We start from the raw sequence: 25,830 nt of genomic DNA on the forward strand, positions 1-25,830 counted from the left end.
CTTCCTCTTCTTCTTCTTCTTCTTACTTCTTCTTCTTCTACTTCTTCTTCACTCTTCTTCTTCTTCTTCTCCTTCTACCCTCTTCTTCCTCTACTTCTTCTTCTACTTCTTCTTCCCCCTCTTCTCTTCTACTTCTTCTTCCTCTACTACTTCTTCTTCTTCCCTCTACTTCTTCTTCTTCTCCTTCTTCTTCCTCTACTTCTTCTTCTTCCTCTTCTACTTCTTCTTCCCCTACTTTTCTTCTCTTCTTCTTCTTCTTCTTCTCTACTCTTCTTCTTCTTCCTCACTTCTTCTTCTTCTTCTTCCTCTACTTCTTCTTCTTCCTATCTTCTTTTCTTCCTCTACTTCTTCTTACTTCTTCTTCTCTCTACTTCTTCTTCTTCTTCTCTCTTCTTCTTCTTCCTCTACTTCTTCTTCTTCTTCCTCTACTACTTCTTCTTCTTCCTCTACTTCTTCTTCTTCCTCTACTTCTTCTTCTTCCTCTACTTCTTCTTCTTCTTCCTCTACTTCTTCTTCTTCTTCTTCTTCTTCTTCTTCTACTTCTTCTTCTTCTTCCTCTACTTCTTCTTCTTCTCCTCTTCTTCTTCTTCTTCCTCTACTTCTTCTTCTTCTTCTTCTACTTCTTCTTCTTCCTCTACTTCTTCTTCTTCCCCTACTTCTTCTTCTTCTCTACTTCTTCTTCCTCTACTTCTTCTTCTTCTTCTACTTCTTCTTCTTCCTCTACTTCTTCTTCTACTTCTTCTTCCTCTCTTCTTCTTCTTCTTCTTCTTCCTCTACTTCTTCTTCTTCTCTACTTCTTCTTCTTCTTCCTCTACTTCTTCTTCTACTTCTTCTTCTTCTTCCTCTACTTCTTCTTCTACTTCTTCTTCTTCTTCTTCTTACTTCTTCCTCTACTTCTTCTTCTACTTCTTCTTCTACTTCTTCTTCTTCTTCCTCTACTTCTTCTTCTTCTTCTTCTACTCTTCTTCTTCTTCCTCTACATCTTTCTTCTTCCTCTACTTCTTCTTCTTCTTCTTCTTCTATCTTCTTCTTCTTCCTCTACTTCTTCTTCATCTTCCTCTTCTTCCCCTTCTACTTCTTCTTCTTCCCCTTCTTCCTCTACTTCTTCCTCTACTTCTTCTTCCTCTACTTCTTCTTCTTCTTCCTCTACTTCTTCTTCTACTTCTTCTTCTTCTTCTTCTACTACCTTCTTCTTCTTCCTCTACTTCTTCTTCTACTCCTTCTACTTCTTCTTCTTCCCTCTCTCTTCTCTTCCTCTACACTTCTTCTTCTTCCTACTCTCTTCTTCTTCCTCCTCTACTTCTTCTTCTTCTTCCTCTACTTCTTCTTCTTCTTCTTCTACTTCTTCTTCCTCTACTTCTTCTTCTACTTCTTCTTCTACTTCTTCTTCTTCTTCTCTCTTCTTCTTCTCTCTACTTCTTCTTCTTCCTCTACTTTTTTCTTCTTCCTCTACTTCTTCCTCTACTTCTTCTTCTACTTCTTCTTCTTCTCCTCTACTTCTTCTTCTACTTCTTCTTCTTCTTCTACTTCTTCTTCTTCCGCTACTCTTCTTCTTCCTCTACTTATTCTTCTTCCTCTACTTCTTCTTCTTCTCCTCTACTCTTCTTCATCTCCTCTTCTTCTTCTTCTTCTTCTTCTTCTTCTTCTTCTTCCTCTACTTCTTCCTCTACTTCTTCTTCTTCTACTTCTTCTTCTTCTTCCTCTACTTCTTCCTCTACTTCTTCTTCTTCTACTTCTTCTTCTTCTTCCTCTACTACTTGTTCTACTTATTCTTCTTCCTCTACTTCTTCTTCTTCTTCCTCTTCTACTTCTTCTTCTTCCCCTACATCTTCTTCTTGATCCTCTTCTTCTTCTTCTTCTTCCTCTACTACTTCATCTCTTCCTCTATTTCTTCTACTTCTTCTTCTTCTTCCTCTACTTCTTCTACCTCTTATCCTCTTCTTCTTCTCTAACACTTCTTCTACTTCTTCTTCCTCTACTACTTCTTCTTCTCCCTCTACTTCTTCTACTTATTCTTCTTCTTCCTCTACTTCTTCTTCTACTTCTTCTTCTACCTCTTCTACTTCTTCTTCTTCCTCTACTTCTTCTTCTTCTTCTACTTCTTCTTCTTCCTCTACTACTTCTTCGTCTTCTTCTTCTTCCTCTACTTCTTCTTCTTCCTCTACTACTTCTTCGTCTTCTTCTTCTTCCTCTACTTCTTCTTCTTCTTCTTCTCCTTCTACTACTTCTTCTTCCTGTACTACTCCTTCTTCTTTCTCTACTTCTTCTTCTACTTCTTCTTCTTCCTCTACTAGTTTTTCTTCTTCCTCTACTTCTTCCTCTACTTCTTCTTCTTCTACTTCTTCTTCTTCTTCCTCTACTTCTTCTTCTACTTCTTCTTCTTCCTCTTCTACTTCTTCTTCTTCCGCTACATCTTCTTCTTCCTCTACTTATTCTTCTTCCTCTACTTCTTCTTCTTCTTCCTCTACTACTTCTTCATCTTCCTCTTCTTCTTCTTCTTCTTCTTCTTCTTCCTCTACTTCTTCCTCTACTTCTTCTTCTTCTACTTCTTCTTCTTCTTCCTCTACTTCTTCCTCTACTTCTTCTTCTTCTACTTCTTCTTCTTCTTCCTCTTCTACTTCTTCTTTTTCCCCTACATCTTCTTCTTCTTCTTCCTCTACCACTTCTTCTTCTTCCTCTACTTCTTCTTCTTCCTCTTCTTCTTCTTCTTCCACTACTTCTTCTTCTTCTTCTTCCTCTACTTCTTCTTCTTCTTCCTCTTCTGCTTCTTCTTCTTCTCCTACATCTTCTTCTTCTTCCTCTACTTCTTCTTCTTCTTCCCCTACATCTTCTTCTTCTTCCTCTACTTCTTCTTTTTTTCCCCCTACATCTTCTTCTTCTTCCTCTACCACTTCTTCTTCTTACTCTACTTCTTCACTTCTTCCTCTACTTCTTCTTCTTCCCTACTTCTTCTTCTATCTTCTCTCTTCTTCTACTTCTTCTTCTTCTCTACTTCCTCTACTTCTTCTTCTATCTTCTTCTTCTTCCTCTACTTCTTCTTCTTCTTCTTCCTCTACTTCTTCTTCTTACTTCTTCTTCTTCCTCTACTTACTTATTCTTCCCTACTTCTTCTTCTTCTTCCTCTACTTCTTCTTCTACTTCTTCTTCTTCCTCTTCTACTTCTTCTTCTTCCTCTCCTTCTTCTTCTCTACTTCTTCTTCTTCCTCTACTTCTTCTTCTTCTTCCTCTACTTCTTCTTCTACTTCTTCTTCTTCTTCTTCTTCTACTTCTTCTTCTACTTCTTCTTCTACTTCCTCTTCTTCTACTTCTTCTTCTTCTTCTTCCTCTACTTCTTCTTCTACTTCTTCTTCTCTTCTTCTCTACTACTTCTTCTTCTTCCTCTACTCTCTTCTTCTTCCTCTACTTCTTCTTCTTCTTCCTCTACTCCTCTTCTTCTTCTTCCTCTTCTACTTCTTCTTCTTCCTCTTCTACTTCTTCTTTTCCCCCTACATCTTCTTCTTCTACTTCTTCTTCCTCTACTTCTTCTTCTACCTCTTCTTCCGCTACTTCTTCTCTCTACTTCTTCTTCTACTTCTTCTTCTTCCTCTTCTTCTTCCTCTACTTCTTCCTCTTCTTCCTCTACTTCTTCTTCTTCCTCTACTTCTTCTTCTTCTTCCTCTTCTTCTTCTTCTACTTCTTCTTCTTCTCTACTTCTTCCTCTCTACTTCTTCTTCTACTTCTTCTTCTTCTTCTACTTCTTCTTCTTCCTCTACTCTTCTTCTCTTCTACTTCTCTTCTTCCTACTTCTTCTTCTTCCCTACATCTTCTTCTTCTTCCTCTACTTATTCTTCTTCCTCTACTTCTTTTCTTCCTCTACATCTTCTTCTTCTTCCTCTATCTTCTTCTTCTTCTTCCTCTACTGCTTCTTCTTCTTCCTCTACTCTTCTTCTTATTCCTCTCCTTCTTCTTCTCCTTACTCTCTTCTTCTTCCTCTACTTCTTCTTCTTCCTCTTCTTCTTCCTCTACTTCTTCTTCTACTCTACTTCTTCTTCTTCTTCTTCCTCTTCTTCTTCCTCTACTTCTTCCTTCTTCTTCTCTACTACTTCTTCTTCTTCTACCTCTACTACTCCTTCTTCTTCCTCTACTTCTTCTTCTACTTCTTCTTCCCCCTCTTCTACTTCTTTTTCTTCCTCTTCTACTTCTTCTTTTCCCCCTACATCTTCTTCTTCTACTTGTTCTTCCTCTACTTCTTCTTCTTCCTCTTCGTCTTCCTCTTCTGCTTCTCTTCTTCTCCTACATCTTCTTCTTCTTCCTCTACTTCTTCTTCTTCTTCCCCTACATCTTCTTCTTCTTCCTCTACTTCTTCTTCTTTTTCCCCTACATCTTCTTCTTCTTCTTCCTCTACCACTTCTTCTTCTTACTCTACTTCTTCTTCTTCTTCTTCCTCTACTTCTTCTTCTTCCTCTACTTCTTCTTCTACTTCTTCTTCTTCCTCTACTACTTCTTCTTCTTCTTCCTCTACTTCTTCTTCTTCTTCTTCTTCATCTTCCTCTACTACTTCTTCTACCTCTACTACTCCTTCTTCTTCCTCTACTTCTTCTACTTCTTCTTCTTCTTCTTCTTCTTCTTCTTCCTCTTCTGCTTCTTCTTCTTCCCCTACATCTTCTTCTTCTTCCTCTTCTGCTTCTTCTTCTACCTCTACTACTCCTTCTCCTTCCTCTACTTCTTCTACTTCTTCTCCTTATTCTTCTTCTTCCTCTACCACTTCTTCTTCTTACTCTACTTCTTCTTCTTCTTCTTCCTCTACTTCTTCTTCTTCCTCTACTTCTTCTTCTTCTACTTCTTCTTCCTCTACTACTTCTTCTTCTTCTACCTCTACTACTCCTTCTTCTTCCTCTACTTCTTCTTCTACTTCTTCTTCCCCCACTTCTACTTCTTCTTCTTCCTCTTCTACTTCTTCTTTTCCCCCTACATCTTCTTCTTCTACTTCTTCTTCCTCTACTTCTTCTTCTTCCTCTTCTTCTTCCTCTACTTCTTCTTCTTCTTCCTCTACTTCTTCTTCTTCTTCCTCTACTTCTTCTTCTTCTTCTTCTTCTTCCCCTTCTACTTCTTCTTCTTCCCCTACATCTTCTTCTTCTTCCTCTACTTAATTATTCTTCCTCTACTTCTTCTTCTTCTTCCTCTACTACTTCTTCTTCTACTTCTTCTTCTTCTTCTTCTACTTCTTCTTCTTCCTCTACTTCTTCTTCTACTTCTTCTTCCTCTACTTCTTCTTCTTCTTCTTCTTCCTCTACTACTTCTTCTTCTTCCTCTACTTCTTCTTCTTCCCCTTCTACTTCTTCTTCTTCCCCTACATCTTCTTCTTCTTCCTCTACTTAATTATTCTTCCTCTACTTCTTCTTCTTATTCCTCTACATCTTCTTCTTCTTCCTCTAACCTTTCTTTTTTTCTTCTCCTTCTTCTTCTTCCTCTTCTTCTTCCTCTTCTTCTTCCTCTATTTCTTCTTCTTCTACTTCTTCTTCTTCCTCTTCTTCTTCTTCTTCTTCTTCCTCTACTTCTTCCTCTACTTCTTCTTCTTCTACTTCTTCTTCTTCTTCCTCTACTTCTTCTTCTACTTCTTCTTCTTCCTCTACTACATTTTCTTCATCCTCTACTTCTTCCTCTACTTCTTCTTCTACTTCTTCTTCTTCTTCCTCTACTTCTTCTTCTACTTCTTCTTCTTCCTCTTCTGCTTCTTCTTCTTCCCCTACATCTTCTTCTTCCTCTACTTAATTATTCTTCCTCTACTTCTTCTTCTTCTTCTTCCTCTACTACTTCTTCTACTTCTTCTTCTTCTTCCTCTACTTCTCCTTCTTCTTCTTCTTTCTCTACTTCTTTTTCTACTTCTTCTTCCTCGACTACTTCTTCTACTTCTTCTTCTTCCTCTACTACTTCTTCTTCTTCCTCTACTTCTTCTTCTACTTCTTCTTCTTCTTCCTCTACTTCTTCTTCTGCTTCTTCTTCTACCTCTTCTACTTCTTCTTCTTCCTCTACTACTTATTCTTCTTCTTCTTCCTCTACTACTTCTTCTTCTTCTTCTTCTTCCTCTACTTCTTCTTCTTCTGCTACTACTTCTTATTCTTCCTCTACTACTCCTTCTTCTTCCTCTACTTATTCTTCTACTTCTTCTTCTTCCTCTTCTACTTCTTCTTCTTCCTCTTCTACTTCTTCTTTTTCCCCTACATCTTCTTCTTCTTCTTCTTCCTCTACCACTTCTTTTTCCTCTACTTCTTCTTCTTCCTCTTCTTCTTCTTCTTCCACTACTTCTTCTTCTTCTTCCTCTACTTCTTCTTCTTCTTCTTCCTCTTCTGCTTCTTCTTCTTCCCCTACATCTTCTTCTTCTTCCTCTACTTCTTCTTCTTCTTCCCCTACATCTTCTTCTTCTTCCTCTACTTCTTCTTCCTTTTCCCCTACATCTTCTTCTTCTCCTTCTTCTTCCTATACCACTTCTTCTTCTTCTTACTATACATCTTCTTCTTCTTTTTCCTCTACTTCTTCTTCTTCCTCTTCTTCTTCTTCTTCCTCTACTTCTTCTTCTACTTCTTTTTCTTCCTCTACTACTTCTTCTTCTACCTCTACTACTCCTTCTTCTTCCTCGACTTCTTCTTCTACTTCTTCTTCCTCTTCTACTTCTTCTTCTACTTCTTCTTTTCCCCCTACATCTTCTTCTTCTACTTCTTCTTCCTCTACTTCTTCTTCTTCCTCTTCTTCTTCTTCTTCCTCTAATTCTTCTTCTTCTTCCTCTACTTATTCTTCTTCATCTACTACTTTTTCTTCTTCCTCTACTTCTTCCTCTACTTCTTCTTCTACTTCTTCTTCTACTTCTTCTTCTTCTTCCTCTTCTTCTTCTTCTTCTTCTTCTTCCCCTTCTACTTCTTCTTCTTCCCCTACATATTCTTCTTCTTCCTCTACTTAATTATTCTTCCTCTACTTCTTCTTCTTCTTCCTCTACGACTTCTTCTTCTACTTCTTCTTCTTCTTCTACTTCTTCTTCTTCTTCCTCTACTACTTCTTCTTCTTCCTCTACTTCTTCTTCTTCCCCTTCTACTTCTTCTTCTTCCACTACATCATCTTCTTCTTCCTCTACATCTTCTTCTTCTTCTTCTACTACTTCTTCTTCTTCCTCTACTTCTTCTTCTTCTTCCTCTACTACTTCTTCTTCTTCCTCTACTTCTTCTTCTTCCCCTTCTACTTCTTCTTCTTCCACTACATCATCTTCTTCTTCCTCTACATCTTCTTCTTCTTCTTCTACTACTTCTTCTTCTTCCTCTACTTCTTCTTCTTCTTCCTCTTCTTCTTCTTCTTCTTCTTCCTCTACTTCTTCCTCTACTTCTTCTTCTTCTACTTCTTCTTCTTCTTCCTCTACTTCTTCTTCTACTTCTTCTTCTTCCTCTACTACATTTTCTTCATCCTCTACTTCTTCCTCTACTTCTTCTTCTACTTCTTCTTCTTCTTCCTCTACTTCTTCTTCTACTTCTTCTTCTTCCTCTTCTGCTTCTTCTTCTTCCCCTACATCTTCTTCTTCCTCTACTTAATTATTCTTCCTCTACTTCTTCTTCTTCTTCTTCCTCTACTACTTCTTCTTCCTCTACTACTTCTTCTACTTCTTCTTCTTCTTCCTCTACTTCTCCTTCTTCTTCTTCCTCTACTTCTTTTTCTACTTCTTCTTCCTCTACTACTTCTTCTACTTCTTCTTCTTCCTCTACTACTTCTTCTTCTTCCTCTACTTCTTCTTCTACTTCTTCTTCTTCTTCCTCTACTTCTTCTTCTGCTTCTTCTTCTACCTCTTCTACTTCTTCTTCTTCCTCTACTTCTTCTTCTTCTTCTTCTTCCTCTACTACTTCTTCTTCTTCTTCTTCTTCCTCTACTTCTTCTTCTTCTGCTACTACTTCTTCTTCTTCCTCTACTACTCCTTCTTCTTCCTCTACTTATTCTTCTACTTCTTCTTCTTCCTCTTCTACTTCTTCTTCTTCCTCTTCTACTTCTTCTTTTTCCCCTACATCTTCTTCTTCTTCTTCTTCCTCTACCACTTCTTCTTTTTCCTCTACTTCTTCTTCTTCCTCTTCTTCTTCTTCTTCCACTACTTCTTCTTCTTCTTCCTCTACTTCTTCTTCTTCTTCTTCCTCTTCTGCTTCTTCTACTTCCCCTACATCTTCTTCTTCTTCCTCTACTTCTTCTTCTTCTTCCCCTACATCTTCTTCTTCTTCCTCTACTTCTTCTTCCTTTTCCCCTACATCTTCTTCTTCTCCTTCTTCTTCCTATACCACTACTTCTTCTTCTTACTATACATCTTCTTCTTCTTTTTCCTCTACTTCTTCTTCTTCCTCTTCTTCTTCTTCTTCCTCTACTTCTTCTTCTACTTCTTCTTCTTCCTCTACTACTTCTTCTTCTTCTTCTTCTTCCTCTACTTCTTCTTCTTCCTCTACTACTTCTTCTTCTACCTCTACTACTCCTTCTTCTTCCTCGACTTCTTCTTCTACTTCTTCTTCTTCCTCTTCTACTTCTTCTTCTACTTCTTCTTTTCCCCATACATCTTCTTCTTCTACTTCTTCTTCCTCTACTTCTTCTTCTTCCTCTTCTTCTTCTTCTTCCTCTAATTCTTCTTCTTCTTCCTCTACTTATTCTTCTTCCTCTACTTCTTCTTCTTCTTCCTCTTCTACTTCTTCTTCTTCCCCTACATCTTCTTCTTGATCCTCTGCTTCTTCTTCTTCTTCCTCTACTACTTCATCTTCTTCCTCTATTTCTTCTACTTCTTCTTCTTCTTCCTCTACTTCTTCTACCTCTTCTTCTTCTTCTTCTTCCCCTACATCTTCTTCTTCTTCCTCTTCTGCTTCTTCTTCTACCTCTACTACTCCTTCTTCTTCCTCTACTTCTTCTACTTCTTCTCCTTCTTCTTCTTCTTCCTCTACCACTTCTTCTTCTTACTCTACTTCTTCTTCTTCTTCCTCTACTTCTTGTTCTTCCTCTACTTCTTCTTCTTCTACTTCTTCTTCCTCTACTACTACTTCTTCTTCTTCTACCTCTACTACTCCTTCTTCTTCCTCTACTTCTTCTTCTACTTCTTCTTCCCCCTCTTCTACTTCTTCTTCTTCCTCTTCTACTTCTTCTTTTCCCCCTACATCTTCTTCTTCTACTTGTTCTTCCTCTACTTCTTCTTCTTCCTCTTCTTCTTCCTCTTCTGCTTCTTCTTCTTCTCCTACATCTTCTTCTTCTTCCTCTACTTCTTCTTCTTCTTCCCCTACATCTTCTTCTTCTTCCTCTACTTCTTCTTCTTTTTCCCCTACATCTTCTTCTTCTTCTTCTTCCTCTACCACTTCTTCTTCTTACTCTACTTCTTCTTCTTCTTCTTCCTCTACTTCTTCTTCTTCCTCTACTTCCTCTTCTACTTCTTCTTCTTCCTCTACTACTTCTTCTTCTTCTTCCTCTACTTCTTCTTCTTCTTCTTCATCTTCCTCTACTACTTCTTCTTCTACCTCTACTACTCCTTCTTCTTCCTCTACTTCTTCTACTTCTTCTTCTTCTTCGTCTTCTGCCTCTTCTGCTTCTTCTTCTTCCCCTACATCTTCTTCTTCTTCCTCTTCTGCTTCTTCTTCTACCTCTACTACTCCTTCTCCTTCCTCTACTTCTTCTACTTCTTCTCCTTCTTCTTCTTCTTCCTCTACCACTTCTTCTTCTTCCTCTACTTCTTCTTCTTCTTCTTCCTCTACTTCTTCTTCTTCCTCTACTTCTTCTTCTTCTACTTCTTCTTCCTCTACTACTTCTTCTTCTTCTACCTCTACTACTCCTTCTTCTTCCTCTACTTCTTCTTCTACTTCTTCTTCCCCCTCTTCTACTTCTTCTTCTTCCTCTTCTACTTCTTCTTTTCCCCCTACATCTTCTTCTTCTACTTCTTCTTCCTCTACTTCTTCTTCTTCCTCTTCTTCTTCCTCTACTTCTTCTTCTTCTTCCTCTACTTCTTCTTCTTCTTCCTCTACTTCTACTTCTTCTTCTTCTTCTTCTTCCCCTTCTACTTCTTCTTCTTCCCCTACATCTTCTTCTTCTTCCTCTACTTAATTATTCTTCCTCTACTTCGTCTTCTTCTTCCTCTACTACTTCTTCTTCTACTTCTTCTTCTTCTTCTTCTACTTCTTCTTCTTCCTCTACTTCTTCTACTTCTTCTTCCTCTACTTCTTCTTCTTCTTCTTCTTCCTCTACTACTTCTTCTTCTTCCTCTACTTCTTCTTCTTCCCCTTCTACTTCTTCTTCTTCCCCTACATCTTCTTCTTCTTCCTCTACTTAATTATTCTTCCTCTACTTCTTCTTCTTATTCCTCTACATCTTCTTCTTCTTCCTCTAACCTTTCTTTTACTTCTTCTCCTTCTTCTTCTTCCTCTTCTTCTTCCTCTTCTTCTTCCTCTATTTCTTCTTCTTCTACTTCTTCTTCTTCCTCTTCTTCTTCTTCTTCTTCTTCCTCTACTTCTTCCTCTACTTCTTCTTCTTCTACTTCTTCTTCTTCTTCCTCTACTTCTTCTTCTACTTCTTCTTCTTCCTCTACTACATTTTCTTCATCCTCTACTTCTTCCTCTACTTCTTCTTCTACTTCTTCTTCTTCTTCCTCTACTTCTTCTTCTACTTCTTCTTCTTCCTCTTCTGCTTCTTCTTCTTCCCCTACATCTTCTTCTTCCTCTACTTAATTATTCTTCCTCTACTTCTTCTTCTTCTTCTTCCTCTACTACTTCTTCTACTTCTTCTTCTTCTTCCTCTACTTCTCCTTCTTCTTCTTCTTTCTCTACTTCTTTTTCTACTTCTTCTTCCTCGACTACTTCTTCTACTTCTTCTTCTTCCTCTACTACTTCTTCTTCTTCCTCTACTTCTTCTTCTACTTCTTCTTCTTCTTCCTCTACTTCTTCTTCTGCTTCTTCTTCTACCTCTTCTACTTCTTCTTCTTCCTCTACTACTTATTCTTCTTCTTCTTCCTCTACTACTTCTTCTTCTTCTTCTTCTTCCTCTACTTCTTCTTCTTCTGCTACTACTTCTTATTCTTCCTCTACTACTCCTTCTTCTTCCTCTACTTATTCTTCTACTTCTTCTTCTTCCTCTTCTACTTCTTCTTCTTCCTCTTCTACTTCTTCTTTTTCCCCTACATCTTCTTCTTCTTCTTCTTCCTCTACCACTTCTTCTTTTTCCTCTACTTCTTCTTCTTCCTCTTCTTCTTCTTCTTCCACTACTTCTTCTTCTTCTTCCTCTACTTCTTCTTCTTCTTCTTCCTCTTCTGCTTCTTCTTCTTCCCCTACATCTTCTTCTTCTTCCTCTACTTCTTCTTCTTCTTCCCCTACATCTTCTTCTTCTTCCTCTACTTCTTCTTCCTTTTCCCCTACATCTTCTTCTTCTCCTTCTTCTTCCTATACCACTTCTCCTTCTTCTTACTATACATCTTCTTCTTCTTTTTCCTCTACTTCTTCTTCTTCCTCTTCTTCTTCTTCTTCCTCTACTTCTTCTTCTACTTCTTCTTCTTCCTCTACTACTTCTTCTTCTTCTTCTTCTTCCTCTACTTCTTCTTCTTCTTCTTCCTCTACTACTTCTTCTTCTACCTCTACTACTCCTTCTTCTTCCTCGACTTCTTCTTCTACTTCTTCTTCTTCCTCTTCTACTTCTTCTTCTACTTCTTCTTTTCCCCCTACATCTTCTTCTTCTACTTCTTCTTCCTCTACTTCTTCTTCTTCCTCTTCTTCTTCTTCTTCCTCTAATTCTTCTTCTTCTTCCTCTACTTATTCTTCTTCATCTACTACTTTTTCTTCTTCCCCTTCTACTTCTTCCTCTACTTCTTCTTCTACTTCTTCTTCTACTTCTTCTTCTTCTTCCTCTTCTTCTTCTTCTTCTTCTTCTTCCCCTTCTACTTCTTCTTCTTCCCCTACATATTCTTCTTCTTCCTCTACTTAATTATTCTTCCTCTACTTCTTCTTCTTCTTCCTCTACGACTTCTTCTTCTACTTCTTCTTCTTCTTCTACTTCTTCTTCTTCTTCCTCTACTACTTCTTCTTCTTCCTCTACTTCTTCTTCTTCCCCTTCTACTTCTTCTTCTTCCACTACATCATCTTCTTCTTCCTCTACATCTTCTTCTTCTTCTTCTACTACTTCTTCTTCTTCCTCTACTTCTTCTTCTTCTTCCTCTACTACTTCTTCTTCTTCCTCTACTTCTTCTTCTTCTTCCTCTTCTTCTTCTTCTACTTCTTCTTCTACTTCTTCTTCTTCCTCTTCTTCTTCCTCTACTTCTTCCTCTACTTCTTCTTCTTCTTCTTCTTCTTCTTCCTCTACTTTTTCCTCTACTTCTTCTTCTTCTACTTCTTCTTCTACTTCTTCTTCTTCTTCCTCTACTTCTACTTCTACTTCTTCTTCTACTTCTTCTTCTTCCTCTTCTTCTTCCTCTACTGTTTCCTCTACTTCTTCTTCTTCTACTTCTTCTTCTTCCTCTTCTTCTTCTTCTTCTTCCTCTACTTCTTCCTCTATTTCTTCTTCTTCTACTTCTTCTTCTACTTCTTCTTCTTCTTCCTCTACCACTTCTTCTTCTTCCTCTACTTCTTCTTCTTCCTCTTCTTCTTCTTCTTCTTCTTCTTCTTCCTCTACTTTTTCCTCTACTTCTTCTTCTTCTTCCTCTTCTTCTTCTTCTTCCTCTTCTACTTCTTCTTCTTCCCCTACATCTTCTTCTTCTTCCTCTACTTCTTCTTCTTCTTCCTCTTCTACATCTTCTTATTCTTCTACTTCTTCTTCTTCCTCTTCTACTTCTTCTTTTTCCCCTACATCTTCATCTACTTCTTTTTCTTCCTCTACCACTTCTTCTTCTTCCTCTACTTCTTCTTCTTCCTCTTCTTATTCTTCTTCCTCTACTTCTTCCTCTACTTCTTATTCTTCCTCTTCTTCTTCTCCTTCTTCTTCTGTACAAATCCAAGGATTTGTCCCTTTGACTCTGCATTTTGTGTTGCTGTACACGAGAGCCTGGTTACCATAGTGATAAACACTTGTGTATTTTGTGTCAAGGCGGTGGCACGCTGTGTGTGTGTGAGAGAGTCACATTCCCTGTTGGGGAGAGAGAAATTTAAATAGGATTTATTTTGATGTTGACTAAGTGGGACTGTGGTAACATGAGTGATGGGTTAGTTCTACATGGATTTGCCAATGCAGCCGTAGAGGAGACTAACTCTGTAAAACAGGAAATAAAGCAGTTCAGATTTACCTTGAGAGGGAGTCCATGTGTCTAGCTTAGAGTCTGATCAAGTTTAGAATATTTGGCGACGAGGACAAAGCTAAATTCTCACAAGAACAAAAGTAATCTGATGATTCGTGGTTACAGCTCCTTCTGATTAGCAGACCCTAGAGACAACGTTGTGGAGGAAGAGTCACAGTTTCGAAAGCTAGCTAGCGAGTTTGTGAGTGAAGTAAGCAAAGCTAGGTTAGCTGTGCCAGATGCGCACAGCGTTGAGTAGTGCAGAGAGCAAACAGAACATGAAGAAAGCACTAAAAGCTAAGTCTCACTTGTTAGACACCGCTAACAGAGTCCCGTAGGTGAACAATAAAAAAATATAACAATAATCTGAGGAAGAAGCGGATGAGTTTGTCGAGGACGCAGCCTATGTAACGGTGATTAAAGAGAAACCCCCAAGCTACCTGTGGACTACAGGAGTTGGATAACTCCCCAGTCGTGTTCGAGGTGGAAACAGGGGCTTCCTGTACTGTTTTGGGAGAACATGCTTTTGCTGACCTAAAAGCCAAAGCATCTCAGTTGAAACTAGAACACTCGGCTATAGTGCTGAAGTTTTACACAGAAGAGCACATTCCAGTGCAGGGTGCGCCAACGTCCAGTACAAAGGTCAAACTACACAACAGAAGATGTTGATGGTCCAAGGTTAAGGTCCCAATCTGCTGGGAAGAGATTTGATGGCAGTATTACAACTGGACTGCCGACGGATGTGCTAAAACAATCACGAAGGTCTCAGGACAGTAATGTTGTCCAGCACACTAAACAGGCAGATGTTTTCAAAGATGAACTTGGAAAAACTAGAAGAGACTGAAGTGTGAATTCAGGTGGACTGGTCTGTTTGACCATGCTTCTGCAAAGAGTGCCGTTTGCACTACAACAGATTGTCCAGGCAGAGCTGGACAGGCTCCAGACCACTGGAATACTGGAACCAATCACTTACTCTGAGTGTGCTGCCCCCATTGTCCCGGTAATGAAGCCTGATGGAAATATCCGGATTTGTGGAGATTACAAGCTAACTGCCAATGTAGCATCCAGGCTGGACCAGTACTTACTGCCAAGGATAGAGGGACTATTCATAAAGCTATCTGGTGGGACATGCTTTTCCAAACTTGGACATGTTTCACAAATATCAGCAAAGTGGCTAGAATAAACACCCACAAGGGGCTGTTTGAGTACACACATCTTTCATTTAAAGCCTCTTCTGCTTGTGCGATCTTTCAAATAACAGAATCTGTTAGCAGGCACACTGCTGTATACCTGGATAATATCCTTATCACCGGTGTCACTCAGGAAGACCATCTACTGAGTGATATCCTTATCACCTGGTGTCACTGAGGAAGACCATCAACTGGGTGATATCCTTATCACCTGGTGTCACTGAGGAAGACCATCTACTGGGTGATATCCTTATCACCTGGTGTCACTGAGGAAGACCATCTACTGAGTGATATCCTTATCACCTGGTATCACTGAGGAAGACCATCTACTGAGTGATATCCTTATCACCTGGTATCACTGAGGAAGACCATCTACTGAGTGATATCCTTATCACCCGGTGTCACCAGGAAACAGTGCTATCAAGACTGGGTGAGCGCAGGGCTTTGCTTGAAGAATCCAAGTGTGTTTTCCTGAAGTACAGAACTTGGGGCACAAAGTCACAGCCAATGGGCTTCAACCCCTGTACAATCAAAGAGGCCCCAGGAACCAAAGATGTGAGTGAGCTTACGGGCCCTACCTTGCGATGTTAAACTACTGTGGCCGCTTTCTTTCTTTTTTCTCCCTGACTTGGCCTCTGTCCTGGACCCACTGCATCTCCTCCTGTAAGCTATAGACAAATGGAAGCAGCACAAACCCCAGAAAACAGCTTTCCAGATATCCAAGGACTTGCTGTCGTCTCGGCACTGCTTGTGCATTATGACCCAAAGCGCCCACTCGTCATCACAAGTGATGCCTCCCCATACTGTATTTATTTATTTATATTGCTCCTTTACACCCCAGTATCTCTACTTGCACATTCATCTTCTGCACATCTATCACTCCAGTTTTTAATTGCTATATCGTAATTAGCTCGCAACTATGGCCTATTTTATTGCCTTACCTCCCTTATCTTACCTCATTTGCACACACTGTATATATACATTTTTATTTACTGTATGTTTGTTTATTCCATGTGTAACTCTGTGTTGTTGTATGTGTCGAACTGCTTTGCTTTATCTTGGCCAGGTCACAGTTGTAAATGAGAACTTGTTCTCAACTGGCCTACCTGGTTAAATAAAGGTGAAATAAAATAAAATAAGGGATTGGGATGGTGTTATCTCAGAAGATGGAGTAGTAATTACTTTGCGTCTTGCTTGTTGTCACCCTGGGTGAGCTGAAGAAAATACACCCATATCTCCGGGCGACTGCAAAGACGGGCCCTCATGTTAGCGCAATACGAATATGAGTTCTAGTACAGACTGGGCCCCTCCATTGCTAACCCTGATGGTCTCAGCAGGCTGCCAGTCCCAGACATGCCCAAGACCCTAAAAGTCCCCCTGAACTGGTGTGCTTTATTGAAACAGCTCCAAAGAGCTTCAATAGACCATCGGCAACTGAAGAAATGGACTGTAAGAGACCCTCTTCTCTCCAAAGTCAGCCACATCGTCAAGGAGAGATGGCTGGCCCACTGTCCTACGAAAGAGTTGCAACCGTATTTTAAAAGGAGAAACCAACTCTTGGTGGAGGACGGCATCCTGCTTTGGGGGGCTTCAAGTAGTGGTGCCACCTTTACTGGAGGAACTCTTCCACCCAGGTGTATTCAGAATGAAAGCTACAACCAGAGTGCATAAGTGGTGGCCAGGATTGGACAAAGCAGAGGAAGAGCATGTACAGGATTGGACAAAGTGGAGGAAGAGCATGTCCAGGATTGGACAAAGTGGAGGAAGAGCATGTCCAGGATTGGACAAAGTGGAGAAAGGGCCGGCCAGGATTGGACAAAGTGGTGGAAGGGCCGGCCAGGATTGGACAAAGTGGAAGAAGGGCCGGCCAGGATTGGACAAAGTGGTGGAAGGGCCGGCCAGGATTGGACAAAGTGGAGGAAGAGCCGGCCAGGATTGGACAAAGCGGAGGAAGAGCAGGCCAGGATTGGACAAAGTGGTGGAAGAGCATGTCCAGGATTGGACAAAGCGGTGGAAGAGCATGCCCAATCATGTAATACTAGGAAATGCTCCAGCACAAGCTCCCATCAGCCCTTGGGAGTGGCCTGGAAAACCCTGGACTCGCATTCACATTGACTAGACAGGGCCTTTCCTTTGGAAGATGTTCTTGTTGGCTGTGGAGGCTCGCTCCAAATGGCTTGAAGTTTTCCCAGTCCGCACTGCAAACTTAGCAACAACAACTGAGCATCTCAGGGAAGTGTTCAGTGCTCATGGTCGTCCCCATACAGTCGTATCAGACAACACAGCCATCTTTATGAGTGCAGAGTTCAAGGCCTTTCTGGCAACCAATGGTATTCGTCGTATCACCTCCGCCCCCCTTACCACCTCTCCACGAACGGCTTGGTGGAGAAGGCAGACCAGACAATAAAAAGATCCACAGGAGACACATTGAAAAACAGAGTTATTAGTGAAAAACCCATCACTCAGGTTACCCCCCGTGTGTGTGTGTGTGTGTGTGTGTGTGTGTGTGTGTGTGTGTGTGTGTGTGTGTGTGTGTGTGTGTGTGTGTGTGTGTGTGTGTGTGTGTGTGTGTGTGTGTGTGTGTGTGTGTGTGTGTGTGTGTGTGTGTGTGTGATGGAACGCAGTCAAGTCGTTGCGTGTGTTTTCCAGTACAGCCGCGATCGGTCTGTGATTCGTCTCCGTGTCTGAACGGAGGTCACTGCTATGAGAGAGATGGAGGCTACACCTGCGAGTGCAAGCATGGATACAGAGGGAAGCATTGTGAGAAAGGTAGTATGCCATTATCATTCACCTAAATAAGACATAGGAAACAATTAGCCTGGATCAGGGTCCGGCTTGAAGAACCCATTATTATTTTTTATAAACTGGGTGGTTCGATGCCCTGAATGCTGATTGGCTGACAGCCGTGGTATATCGGACCGTATACCACCGGTATGACAAAACATGTATTTTTACTGCTCTAATTACATTGGTAACCAGTTTATTATAGCAATAAGGCACCTCAGGAGTTTGTGGTATATGGCCAATATACCACGGCTAAGGGCTGTATCCAGGCACTCAGCGTTGTGTCATTCATTAGCCGTGGTATATTGGCCATATACCACAAACCCCCGAGGTGCCTTATTGCTTCATTATACAAGGTTTATAACAAGCCCTTCGTGTGTTGTGAATATGGTTTCTTCTGCAATGATTTCCCTCAACACTGATTGAATGATGTTAATATGTTTTCTCCTCCCCCAGTCAGACTCAACACATGTGCCTCTGGCCCGTGTCGTAACGGAGGTTCCTGTAAAGAGGAGACAGGGAGCTTCCTCTGCGTCTGTCCATACAGGTTCACTGGCAAACACTGTGAAGTGGGTGAGTTCTATGTCTCCCTCTCTCTTTCTTTCTCTCTCTGTCCCTCAATATCGATCTCTCACTCTCTCTCTTTCGCTCTCTCTCTCATACATGCACACACACACACATACACACACACATTATGGTTAATGTAAAATGGGCTCGTATTCATGTTTTTAGTCATAAGACATTATCTTTGGGTTTCCTTTCCTCTAACTGTGTCCCACATCCCTGTACAGTATGAATCAGTCATCCCCTGAACAGTACGAAACAGTCATCCCCTGTATAGTATGAATCAGTCATCCCCTGTACGGTATGAATCAGTCATCCCCTGTACAGTATGAATCAGTCATGCCCTGTACGGTATGAATCAGTCATCCCCTGTACGGTATGAATCAGTCATCCCCTGTACGGTATGAATCAGTCATCCCCTGTACAGTAGAATCAGTCATCCCCTGTATAGTATGAAACAGTCATCCCCTGTACAGTATGAATCAGTCATCCCCTGTACGGCATGAATCAGTCATCCCCTGTATAGTATGAATCAGTCATTCACTGTACAGTATGAATCAGTCATCCCCTGTATGAATCAGTCATCCCCTGTACAGTATGAATCAGTCATCACCTGTACAGTATGAATCATTCATCCCCTGTACAGTATGAAACAGTCATCCCCTGTACAGTATGAATCAGTCATCCCCTGTACAGTATGAATCAGTCATCCCCTGTACGGTATGAATCAGTCATCCCCTGTACGGCATGAATCAGTCATCCCCTGTACAGTATGAATAAGTCATCCTCTGTACAGCATGAATCAGTCATCCCCTGTACGGTATGAATCAGTCATCCCCTGTACAGTATGAATCCCCTGTACAGTATGAATCAGTCATCCCCTGTACGGTATGAAACAGTCATCCCCTGTACAGTATGAATCAGTCATCCCCTGTACAGTATGAATCAGTCATCCCCTGTATGGTATGAAACAGTCATCCCCTGTACAGTATGAATCAGTCATCCCCTGTACAGTTTGAATCAGTCATCCCCTGTACGGTATGAAACAGTCATCCCCAGTACAGTATGAATCAGTCATCCCCTGTACAGTATGAATCAGTCATCCCCTGTACAGTATGAATCAGTCATCCCCTGTACAGCATGAATCAGTCATCCCCTGTACAGTATGAATCAGTCATCCCCTGTACAGTATGAATCAGTCATTCCCTGTACAGTATGAATCAGTCATCCCCTGTACAGCATGAATCAGTCATCCCCTGTACAGTATGAATCAGTCATCCCCTGTACAGTATGGATCCCCTGTACAGTATGAATCCCCTGTACAGTATGAATTAGTCATCTCCTGTACAGTATGAATCAGTCATCCCCCGTACAGTATGAATCAGTCATCCCCTGTACAGTATAAATCCCCTGTACAGTATGAATCAGTCATCCCCTGTACAGTATGAATCAGTCATCCCCTGTACAGTATGAATCCCCTGTACAGTATGAATCAGTCATCTCCTGTACAGTATGAATCAGTCATCCCCTGTACAGCATGAATCAGTCATCCCCTGTACAGTATGAATCAGTCATCCCCTGTACAGTATGAATCAGTCATCCCCTGTACAGTATGAATCAGTCATCTCCTGTACAGTATGAATCAGTCATCCCCTGTACGGTATGAAACAGTCATCCCCTGTACGGTATGAATCAGTCATCCCCTGTACAGTATGAATCAGTCATCCCCTGTACAGTATGAATCAGTCATCTCCTGTACAGTATGAATCAGTGACTGGTTTCAGCACAGCTCACAATCACTTTCTGTTGATGAAGCCCTTCAATGTTTAATTAGATGAACCAACTTCAAACATAAGCCTGCATGTACACACACACACACACGCTTACATATCCTGCCTTTCTGGAATTCATGCTAATGGTGTGTGTGTGTGTGTGCGTGTCTGTGTCTGTGTGTGTGTGTGTGTCTGTCTGTCTGTCTGTCTGTCTGTCTGTCTGTCTGTCTGTCTGTCTGTCTGTCTGTCTGTCTGTCTGTCTGTCTGTCTGTCTGTCTGTCTGTCTGTCTGTCTGTCTGTCTGTCTGTCTGTCTGTCTGTCTGTCTGTGTCTGTCTGTGTCCGTCTGTGTCTGTCTGTGTCCGTCTGTGTGTGTGTGTGTGTGTGTGTCCCCAGGGAGGCCAGACCCGTGCTCCTCCAGCCCCTGTCTGAACGGAGGAACATGTTTCCACTACATTGGGAAGTACAAGTGTGAATGTTCCGGAGCCTTCAGCGGGAGACACTGTGACATCAGCAGGGGATCAGCACACCCCACAGCAGGTCAGCACACACACACACTCACTCACTCACTCACTCACTCACTCACACACACACACACACACACACACACACACACACACACACACACACACACACACACACACACACACACACACACACACACACACACACACACACACACACACACACACACACACACACACATGGCTGTAGAGACTATGGGGTCAAGAGGTGATACTCCCTCAGCTGATATTTAAACAGCTGTCTATCATAATACCATAATCTCAAGCGTTGACAAAGACACATAGACTACATAGACTACCGTTCAAAAGTTTGGGGTCACTTAGAAATGACCTTGTTTTTTTAAAGAAGAGCACTTTTTTTTTTGTCCATTAAAATAACATCAAATTGATCAGAAATACAGTGTAGACATTGTTAATGTTGTAAATGACTATTTAATTAAGCTGCCAGTTGAGGACTTGTGAGGCGTCTGTTTCTCAAACTAGACACTCTAATGTACTTGTCCTCTTGCTCAGTTGTGCACCGGGGCCTCCCACTCCTCTTTCTATTCTGGTTAGAGCCAGTTTGCGCTTTTCTGTGAAGGGAGTAGTACACAGCGTTGTACGAGATCTTCAGTTATTTGGCAATTTTCCGCATGGAATAGCCTTCATTTCTCAGAACAAGAATAAACTGACGAGTTTCAGAAGAAAGTCCTTTGTTTCTGGCAATTTTGATACTGTAATCGAACCCACAAATGCTGATGCTCCAGATACTCAACTAGTCTAAAGAAGACCAGTTTTATTGCTTCTTTAATCAGGACAACAGTTTTCAGCTGTGCTAACATAATTACAAAAGGGTTTTCTAACAATCAATTAGCCTTTTTAAAATGATAAACTTGGATTAGCTAACACAACGTGCCATTGGAACACAGGAGTGATGGTTGCTGATAATGGGCCTCTGTACACCTATGTAGATATTCCATAAAAAATCTGCCGTTTCCAGCTTCAATAGTCATTAACAACATTAACAATGTCTACACTGTATTTCTGATCAATTTGATGTTATTTTAATGGACAAAAAATGCTTTTCTATCAAAAACAAGGACATTTCTAAGTGATCCGCAAACTTTTGAACGGTCGTGTATGTAATGTAAAGTAAGACTTGTTAATTAAAACCTGATGACTGATGACAGTATTTCTGCTGAATGGGGCAGAGGACACAGCTAAATCTGGACAGATCAATGCACATCTCTGTTACCATGACTCATTATAGTGGAGGGTAGACCACATCTCTGTTACCATGACTCTGTCATTGTAGTGGAGGGTAGTTCACATCTCTGTTACAATGCATCATTATAGTGGAGGGTAGGTCCCATTTCTGTTACCATGACTCATTATAGTGGAGGGTAGGTCACATCTCTGTTACCATGACTCTGTCATTGTAGTGGAGGGTAGACCACATCTCTGTTACCATGACTCTGTCATTGTAGTGGAGGGTAGACCACATCTCTGTTACCATGACTCATTATAGTGGAGGGTAGGTCACATCTCTGTTACCATGACTCTGTCATTATAGTGGAGGGTAGGTCACATCTGTTACCATGACTCTGTCATTATAGTGGAGGGTAGGTCACATCTCTGTTACCATGACTCATTATAGTGGAGGGTAGGTCACATCTCTGTTACCATGACTCTGTCATTATAGTGGAGGGTAGACCGTCCTCTTATTTAGGTCTCAGTCGGTGATTGGTTGACCTTGCCACTGTTTCATTCTGAGAGTTCATTCTGGGTTTTGACTTTGTTGCTGTTGTTGTGTGTCTATTGTAGCTGTGGACTGTGTTGTAACTGTGTGTCTATTGTAGCTGTGTAACTGTTATTGTGTGTCGTTGCTGTAACTGTGTCGTTGCTGTAACTGTGCCGTTGTTGTAACTGTGCTGTAACTGTGCCGTTACATCTCTATGTCTTCCAGATCTGGACTGTGGTCCCCCCCTGCAGGTGAAGCATGCAGAGCTCCAGTTCTCCTCTACGTCGCCAGGCTCCATGGCTCTGTACGTCTGCCACCCAGGATACACCCCCATGCCCAGGGCCACCCAGAGCATCTGTGGGGGTCAGGGTGCCTGGAGCCAACCCCCTGTCTGCCAGGGTCTGTATGCAGTAACACACCAAGACTTGGCCCCAAGCGTCTGTCTGTCTGTCTGTCTGTCTGTCTGTCTGTCTGTCTGTCTGTCTGTCTGTCTGGTCTTATGGGTTCTACATTAGTCTTTACTGTAACTATTCGGGGGTTTCAGCCTCCAGAGTGGCTCAGTGGTCTAAGGCTCTGCATCACAGTGCTAGCTGTGCCACTAGAGATTCTGGGTTCGAGTCCAGGCTCTGGCGCAGCCGGCCGCGACTGGGAGACCCATGGGGCGGCGCACAATTGTCCCAAAGTCGTCCGGGTTAGGGGAGTGTTTGGCCAGCAGGGATGGCCTTGTCCCATCACGCACTAGCGACTCCTGTGGCTGGCCGGGCGCAATGCACCCTGACACGGTCGCCAGGTGTACGGTGTTTCCTCCGACACATTGGTGCGGCTGGCATCCGGGTTCAGTGTGCATTGTGTCAAGAAGCAGTGCGGCTTGGCAGGGTTGTGTTTCAGAGGATGCACGGTTCTTGACCTTTGCCTCTCCCGAGTCCGTACAGGAGTTGCAGCGTTAAGACAAGACTGTAACAATCAATTGGATACCACGAAAGTAGGGAGAAAATGGGGTAAAATAAATAAATAAATAAATGGAAATATTCGGGTGCTTATAAAAAGTTACTTGGTGGTCTCAGCAGAGAGCTGAATGGTAAAGGCAGATGTCCTTGTCCCATCGTGCACTAGCGATAACTCTGATAACTCTCTGATAACACTAGCGATAACTGTGATAACTCTCTGATAACACTAGCGATAACTCTGATAACTCTCTGATAACACTAGTGATAACTGTGATAATATTCTCTGATAACTGTGATAACTCTCTCTGATAACACTAGCGATAACTGTGATAACTCTCTGATAACACTAGCTATAACTCTGATAACACTAGCAATAACTGTGATAACTCTCTCATAACACTAGCGATAACTGTAATAACTCTTTCTGATAACTGTAATAACTCTTTCTGATAACACTAGCGATAACTGTGATAACTCTAGTGATAACTCTCTCTGATAACACTAGCGATAACTGTGCGCGATGGGATAATTGGCAGAGGAAGACAGATTTAATTATGACAGTTTCACTGTCAATCATATTTTAGAGGGAAATTTAAGTGTGTCCCAAATACATCCTATTCCCTATATAGTGCACTACTTTATATACATAGATGGTGCTGACAGACAGGGCAGCTCTGCTTCTAACTCTTAAGACATGACAGACAGGGCAGCTCTGCATCTAGCTCCTAAGACATGACAGACAGGGCAGCTCTGCTTCCAACTCCTAAGACATGACAGACATGGCACCTCTGCTTCTATCTCCTAAGCAACTTTACAGTATTTTGTTTTTGTGTGTGTTATTTCTTACATTATTGGCCCAGAAAGTTTTTTGTGTTATTACATACAGCCGGAAATAACTTTTGGATATCAGAGCGACAGTAACTCACCAGCATTACATTTACATTACATTTTAGTCATTTAGCAGACGTTCTTATCCAGAGCGACTTACAGTAGTGAATGCATACAATTCATACATGTTTTTCTCCGTACTGGTCCCCCGTGGGAATCGAACTCACAACCCTGGCGTTGCAAACACCATGCTCTACCAACTGAGCCACATGGGACCGCATTATGACCAGGAATACGATTTTCCCGAATTGGATCCTTTGTTTGTACCTACCCAGGGCAATTGAACTTATCCCAGAGGCTGATCCAAGATGCCACCGGCGGAGATGAGATATTCGGAGTGGACTTATAGTCTGACTCAGGATGCAGGCACAACATCCACCGCTTCTGAGTATATTACTCGCAAATGTTCAGTCTCTGGATAATAAAGTAGACGAGCTCAGGGCGAGGATCTCCTCCCACAGAGACATCAGGGACTGTAATATACTCTGTTTAACGGAATCATGGCTCTCTCTGGATATACTGTCCCCATCCATACAGCCAGCTGGGTTCTTAGTTCATTGTGCAGACAGGAATAAAGAACTCTCCGGGAAGAAGAAAGGCGGGGGTGCATGTCTCATGATTAACTACTCATGGTGTGATTGTGATAACATACAGAAACTCAAGTCTTTTTGTTCACCCGAACTAGAATACCTCACAATCAAAAGCCGACCGTATTACCTCCCAAGATAATTATCTTTGGTTATAGTCACAGTCATGTATATTCCCTCTCAAGCCGATACCATGTCGGCCCTCAAGGAACTACACTGGACTTTTTCCAAACTGGAAACCACAAATCCTGAGGCCGCATTTATTGTAGCTGGGGATTATAACAAAGAAAATTTGAGGAAAATGCTACTGAAGTTCTATCAACACATTGACTGTAGTACTTGCTTAGGAAAAACACTAGATCACTGCTACTCACCTTTTCGATATGCCTACAAGGCCCTCCCCCACCCTCCCTTCGGCAAATAAGATCACAACTCCATTTTGCTCCTCCCTTCCTATAGGCTGAAAGTCAAACAGGAGGTACCCATGCTAAGGTTTATTCAACGCTGGTCTGACCAATCGGAATCCATGCTTCAAGATTGTTTTGATCATGCAGATTGGGATATGTTCTGGGTAGCCTCTGATAATAATATTGACGTTTACACGGACCCGGTGACTGATGTTGGGATGTTGTTCCCACGGTGACTATTAAAACCAACCCAAACCAGAAACCATGGATAGATGGCAGCATTCGCGCAAGACTGAAAAAGCGAAATACCGCATTTAACCATGACAAGGTGACTGGGAATATGGTCAAATACAAAGAGTGCAGTTAATCCCTCCGTAAGGCAATCAAACAGGCAAAATGTCAGTACAGAGACAAAGTGGAGTCGCAATTCAACGGCACCATGAGACGTATGTTTCAGGGTCTACAGACAAACACAGATTACAAAGGGAAAACCAGCCACGTCGCGGACACCGACGTCTTGCTCCCACACAAGCTAAACACCTTCATCACCCGCTTTGTGGATACCACAGTGCCACCAACGCAGCCCGCTCCCAAGAACTGTCGGCTCTCGTTCTCCGTGGCCGACGTGAGAAAGACATTTAAGCGTGTTAACCATCGCAAGGCTGTTGGCCCAGACGGGATCCCTAGCCGCATCCTAAGAGCATGCGCAGACCAGCTGGCTGGAGTATTTACGGACATATTCAATCTCTACCTATCCCAGTCTGCTGTCCCCACTTGCTTCAAGATGTCCACCATTGTTCCTGTACCCAAGAAAGCAAAGGTAACTAAACTAAATAACTATCGCCCCGTAGCACTCACTTCTGTCATCATGAAGTGCTTTGAGAGGCTAGTTAAGGATCATATCACCTCTACCTTACCTGACACCCTAGACCCACTTCAATTTGCTTATTGCCCCAATAGATCCACAGACGATGCAATTGCCATCACACTGCACACTGCCCTATCCCATCAGCGTACACATCACTGACAATCTGAAATGGTCCACCCACACAAACAGTGTGGTGAAGAAGACGCAACGGCGCCTCTAAGACCCTCACAAACTTTTACAGATGCACCATCGAGAGCATCCTGTTGGGCTTTATCACCTCTTGGTACGGCAACTGCACCGCCCCCAACTTTAAGGCTCTCCTGAGGGTGGTACACATCCCCGGGGGCACACTGCCTGCCCTC

General features: G+C 41.8%; 1 protein-coding gene across 1 annotated transcript in view; it reads left to right on the plus strand.

Moving 5' to 3' along the window:
* The window catches only part of LOC106594307 (sushi, nidogen and EGF-like domain-containing protein 1), a 153,874-nt gene that overhangs the window by 124,347 nt on the left and 3,697 nt on the right, over positions 1 to 25,830 (plus strand). Inside the window, exons 9-12 of the mRNA XM_045687965.2 lie at positions 17,059 to 17,178; positions 17,650 to 17,766; positions 19,924 to 20,067; positions 21,997 to 22,170. Of these exons, the coding sequence (XP_045543921.2) occupies positions 17,059 to 17,178; positions 17,650 to 17,766; positions 19,924 to 20,067; positions 21,997 to 22,170 (555 nt within the window). The remainder of the gene's footprint in view (positions 1 to 17,058; positions 17,179 to 17,649; positions 17,767 to 19,923; positions 20,068 to 21,996; positions 22,171 to 25,830) is intronic.

The sequence above is a fragment of the Salmo salar genome, chromosome 10 (genome assembly GCF_965601325.2).
Source record: "Salmo salar chromosome 10, fSalSal1, whole genome shotgun sequence".
In the NCBI taxonomy this organism is placed as follows: domain Eukaryota; kingdom Metazoa; phylum Chordata; class Actinopteri; order Salmoniformes; family Salmonidae; genus Salmo; species Salmo salar.